This window comes from Schistocerca nitens, chromosome 1, assembly GCF_023898315.1.
Source record: "Schistocerca nitens isolate TAMUIC-IGC-003100 chromosome 1, iqSchNite1.1, whole genome shotgun sequence".
NCBI lineage: Eukaryota > Metazoa > Arthropoda > Insecta > Orthoptera > Acrididae > Schistocerca > Schistocerca nitens.
The window spans coordinates 793226628-793232207 of record NC_064614.1 but is presented as its reverse complement, the minus strand read 5'-3'; the positions used below and the strand labels follow the sequence as shown (position 1 = coordinate 793232207).

Sequence of the window (5580 nt, the reverse complement as noted above, 5' to 3'; positions counted from 1 at the left end):
CTGAGGATGATACGGCGGTCGGATGGTCCCGATGGGTCGCTTGCGGCCTGTAGACGGAGTTAGTTTTTTTTTTTTAGTTAATTATTTGACCATTTGCTGCTCACCATAAGTGTCTTTCCAGCTATTACTTTCAACAATTTTGTGTCCTATCTCTAATCATTATATTGTTTCCAGAATGAGATTTTCACTCTGCAGCGGAGTGTGTGCTGATATGAAACTTCCTGGCAGATTAAAACTGTGTGCCCGACCGAGACTCGAACTCGGGACCAGACAGAAGTAAAGCTGTGAGTACCGGGCATGAGTCGTGCTTCGGTAGCTCAGTTGGTAGAGCACTTGCCCGCGAAAGGCAAAGGTCTTGAGTTTGAGTCTCGATCGGGCACACGGTTTTAATCTGCCAGGAAGTTTCATTATATTGTTGTCATTGGCAAACAACACATTTCCTCCTTGCTTGACCTACATTGGGAAGTCATCGATGTAATTGAGAAACAGTATTTGGGAATAACACATTCCCTTGAGAGACTCCAATGTTCAAATATTCTTGTTCTGAAAAATGTCTCACTGATTGAGGTGGCGGAATGGTTAGCACACTGGACTAGCATTCAGGAGGACGATGGTTCAAACGTGCCTCCAGTGACCCTGATTTTGGTTTTCTGTGATTTCCCTAAATCGATTAATGCAAGTGCCTGCATGGTTCCTTTGAAAGGGCACAGTCAACTTCCTTCCCCATCCTTCCAAAATCTGAAGAGATCGATGTCCTTGCTGTTCGGTCCCCCTCCCCCACCTCAGTCAACCAACCAAAAATGTTTCACCATATAATTTGACTCACTGAAATTTGGGCTATATCTACCTCTGCACTTCGTCTTCTAGGTAAGACCTAGACCATTGACTTACCACTCCCCTATTCCTAGTGCTTCAAGTTTATCTAGAAGTATTTCATGATCAACTGTGTGAAATGCTTTATTGAGTTCTAGGAAAATGCCTGTTACTTATTCTCATTTATATAGAGGTCCTAAAACTACTTTTGTAAATTTTACTGTAGTAGTTTCTTTTCCTTTCCAGACCCAAAACCATACTGTTCTTTGTACTGAAGTTGGTATTCATCTAAATAGTCCAAGTCTGTTCTTCATAAGAGTATCTGTTATATTTGAAAAGGAAGGCAATAATACCACTAGTCTGCAATTCTCTGTGTTTTCTATATCACATTTCTATGTATGGAAAGAACTTTTGTACAATTTAGGTAACCAAGGAAGCAACCTGATGAGAATGACTCATTTATAGTGTCAGTTAGGGGTGCTCTTATGCTGCTAATGGAGTCATTTAGTAGTCACATTTAAATTCAACTAGACCTATTGACTGTTTACTCTTTAATTCATGTACACTCTTACTATTAGATTAGATATAGCGTCATTTTCCTTCCAATAGATACATATACTGACGAGATCCTTCACGATGTACGACAAGTCGGAAAAACAAGAATGAACAATAAATATTTACAATAAAAAACAAATATCCTCATTTACCTTCCACAAATCCCAAGTAACATGGCCTTGTGGATGTCCTGCAACTCAAGAAAAAGGTCTTAACACATATTTTCATTTAAAAGGTAAGAAATAACTCGTCTCAAAACATGTAAATGTTAAACAAATTCAGGTTCATGTCATGATTCATGCATTATCAAATGAAAAAAAAATCAATTTACAACACCATTTCGAAAACGAAGCCCTGTACAAGCACTGTTGCCAGCACTGTAGAGGTCACTGATGACGGATTGTTCAGCAATAATTAATGTTGACCAAAGAGAAGCTATTGACAGTCGAGTCAGAGAGGTATATTGTATAAGCTGGTAAACAAAAGTTTCAAATACAAAACAAAACTGCTCCAGAAGGCGCGAATAGTGATGACGAAAGTTTCAAATACAAAACAGTGATTGGTAATTTAAGTCTGATGAAATGTGGTTTTTTGCAATGTGAGTGCATGTCAGAACTGTGTAATTTCACGTCTGTAGCATTAAAATTTCCATAAATGTATATCATCTCCCTGTGTTCATTTTATAACCCAAGCTGATTTCCAGTTGTATTTGTCAGATCTCTGGTCGTGTGTTTAACCTTGTTATATTCAAATTGCTCTGGTCTACGTATTCTCTATGTTTATCTGGATTTAGGGGTCAACAGAAACATCCGATCTCACGCGTCGGCTTTGACCCGTGACGTAAGGGTGTTGTGGTGTGTGACGTCATTACGGCGCGGAGTTTGGTTTGTTAGTGTGGCGTGTTTGTAGATGTTGCCTCGTTGACGTTACCTTAGTAGGAGTTTTAGGGCCTGTAATATATAGTTTACCTTTTTACTGTACTTTTTGTTTCAACGTCGTCTATGAGGCTTTTATCAGTTTGCCATTAGATTGTTCAATCTTTATGGTCTATATGTTTTGTCGCTACTCGTTATGTCTAATGAATCAATATTGTTTTTTTCTTTTTTTCCATTTGTTTCTTTTTTTTATCTTTTGATTGACCTACACATTGATCTGTAGCGTAGCCCTGAATACGAGGTTAGGTTGGGAGTTTTTTTTTTTTTGGCGGGGGGGTGGGGGGGGGTCAGGGGGGGGCGCAGCCCCCCCCCCCCTGCCTGGCTTGAGTACAACTTTTTATTATTATCTTTGTTTGCTATCAATGTTAGCAGATTGTTCTTGTGAAACCTTTGTGTGTGTTGTTTTTCTATGTGTTTTCGTCTTTGTGATACGTATGCAACGTTTCTATATCCGCCATATCGGAATTGTCGTTTCCGCTATATTTGTGACGTCATGGGTCAAAGCCGACGGGTTAGATCGGACGCTTCCGTATTAAAAACTGGAGAATATAGTGTGATGATAGGAATATATGTGACAGAATTGACGTTTATGTGGTAAAGCGTTATTACGTACCGTACAATTGATATACGTCTTCAGTATAAGATTTGCAGTGGTGGTAAGTTATTTTTTCGCGGACAGTTTTCCATGCTATCGTAGTAAGCGTAAGAGTTTTTATAGTTTTGCGCATTATTTGAAGGTAAAACATACCTATTCACAGAAGTCCTCGATACTGGAGTTGTTATGTTGATAAGGATGCATTCGAAATGTGAACTCTTGTCAAAAAACGTTGTTTCAGAGCTAACTCTTTTTTTTTTCTCCCAGGACTGACTATGCTGACGTTGCTGTAGTATCTTGAACGATGCCAAGATCCTCATTATGATACCACTTGGATCTAATCCTAACAGTGCCCAAAATGGGTCGGGCAATCAGTCTACGCCAGCACCAGTCAGCAAATCTGGTAGTGCCACCACGAAGACGGCGTCTGCTGTAAGGCCAAATTACGCCCTCAAATTTACTTTGGCAGGACACACAAAAGCTGTTTCGTCAGTGAAATTTAGTCCGAATGGTGAATGGCTTGCCAGCTCATCTGCTGACAAATTAATAAAAATTTGGGGAGCGTATGATGGGAAGTTTGAAAAAACTGTTTCCGGTCACAAGCTTGGAATTTCAGATGTTTCATGGTCAAGTGACAGTCGTTTGCTAGTAAGTGCCTCTGATGATAAAACTTTAAAAATTTGGGAATTAAGTTCTGGAAAATGTTTGAAGACTCTTAAGGGACATAGCAATTATGTGTTTTGCTGCAATTTCAATCCGCAGTCTAATTTGATAGTTTCTGGCTCATTTGATGAAAGTGTTCGTATTTGGGATGTAAGGACTGGGAAATGTCTGAAAACACTGCCTGCCCATTCTGACCCTGTTAGTGCTGTACATTTCAACAGGGATGGTTCTCTAATTGTATCAAGTAGCTATGATGGCCTCTGTCGCATCTGGGATACAGCCTCAGGACAGTGCTTAAAGACACTAATTGATGATGATAACCCTCCTGTTTCATTTGTCAAATTTTCACCAAATGGTAAATATATTCTTGCTGCAACATTGGACAGTACGCTTAAGCTTTGGGACTATAGCAAAGGAAAATGTCTTAAGACATACACAGGACATAAAAATGAGAAGTACTGTATATTTGCAAATTTTTCTGTTACTGGTGGTAAATGGATTGTGTCTGGCTCTGAAGATAATATGGTCTACATCTGGAATCTCCAGACAAAAGAAATTGTCCAGAAGCTCCAGGGCCATACAGACATAGTTTTGTGCACAGGTTGCCATCCTACGGAGAACATTATAGCTTCTGCTGCTTTGGAGAATGATAAAACAATAAAACTGTGGAAAAGTGATTCATAGTGTAAAGTCTTCCCATGCTTTATCATCACTTTTGGACATTAAAATGTGCTTGTGTTATTTTTATAACTAGATAATTAAAAGTTATTGAGAAGATTGCTTGTAGAATTAATGTGTTATTTGTATAGCCTACCCTTTACTGTGCTGCTCTCCCCCTTTTTCTCTCCTAAACCATTCTTTAAAGTGTACAGCTTATTTACTCTTCATATTGATTCATTAGTTTGTGGATGTAAGCAAATTTGTGTATTGTTACTGTCTTCATTTCCTGATAACTTTTTCTCATACAGAAATACTCTTTGTTATGTGGTTGTAGAAGATATTATTGACTGTACAAGTTGCGACACTGAATTATTTCTTCCAATTGGAGAGTTATAAGCTGTGACTTTTTTTCTGTAAGGTTGTATGCATTTTACACATTACTTGTTAATCAATGTGTTTCAAAGGGGTAAGAGGCTTAACATTCTACTATTTATTATTTGAAAACTTCATGGATAGTAGTAATATTTTGTATTAGATTTTAAGTTATATATTTAAATCATTTTTGTGATCAGCTGTAATGTTACAACACTTACGTTGTTTGACACTGGTATATTGAATGAAAGGTACATTTCTAATTAGAACCATAGTCAGACCTTACGTTTTCAGTCAGTTGCAACATGTAGATCAAGTATGTTAGAAAGAAAAATTGGCATACTGAAAATAACCAATTAATGTTGTATAGACAGGGATTTAGCCTGTGATTTTAGAGAAATTATTCTGCTACCTTCATGGTTCTTCTTTTATCTTGTTGACACATTTTAGTTTTCAAATTGAAGAGATTTTTGTTGTTGCTTTTTGTTGTTACCGGTATTTCCTTTCTTTCTCCATTTTATGTATTTAAATAACATGTGTTGTTTCTTTTTCATCGTTACACACTTGTTACCCTCAGTATTACTGTTTCTACCCTGTTTATGCTCTATCTACATTCAATTTCCATTGTGATATTTTACGTTTGTGCCTATGTTTGTCGTTCTAATTAGCTGTTCATTCAGTAGCCACTGTCACTTTCAGTGCACGTTTGTTTGCTGCAGAATAAATTGTTCTGCAGTTATGTTCAGTATTTCAATCTCCTGAAGACAAATACCCCCCGCATGAACCATGGACCTTGCCGTTGGTGGGGAGGCTTGCGTGCCTCAGCGATACAGATAGCCGTACCGTAGGTGCAACCACAACGGAGGGGTATCTGTTGAGAGGCCAGACAAACATGTGGTTCCTGAAGAGGGGCAGCAGCCTTTTCAGTAGTTGCAGGGACAACAGTCTGGATGATTGACTGATCTGGCCTTGTAACATTAACCAAAA

At 38.3% G+C, this 5580-nt stretch overlaps 1 protein-coding gene across 2 annotated transcripts; it reads left to right on the top strand.

Annotated features, from left to right (window-relative positions):
• Window positions 1-1806: 1806 nt before the first annotated feature.
• Window positions 1807-4338, top strand: LOC126237104 (WD repeat-containing protein 5). Of its 2 annotated transcripts, none has more exons than XM_049946919.1 (2): window positions 1807-1966; window positions 3166-4338. In XM_049946919.1, exon 2 carries the CDS (start codon window positions 3220-3222, stop codon window positions 4243-4245), a length of 1026 nt encoding a protein of 341 aa, XP_049802876.1. In that variant the 5' UTR covers window positions 1807-1966; window positions 3166-3219; the 3' UTR covers window positions 4246-4338. The 2 variants fall into 2 exon arrangements, with proteins under 2 accessions (XP_049802876.1, XP_049802882.1); XM_049946925.1 differs by lacking the exon at window positions 1807-1966 and adding an exon at window positions 2786-2959.
• The last annotated feature ends 1242 nt before the right edge of the window (window positions 4339-5580 follow it).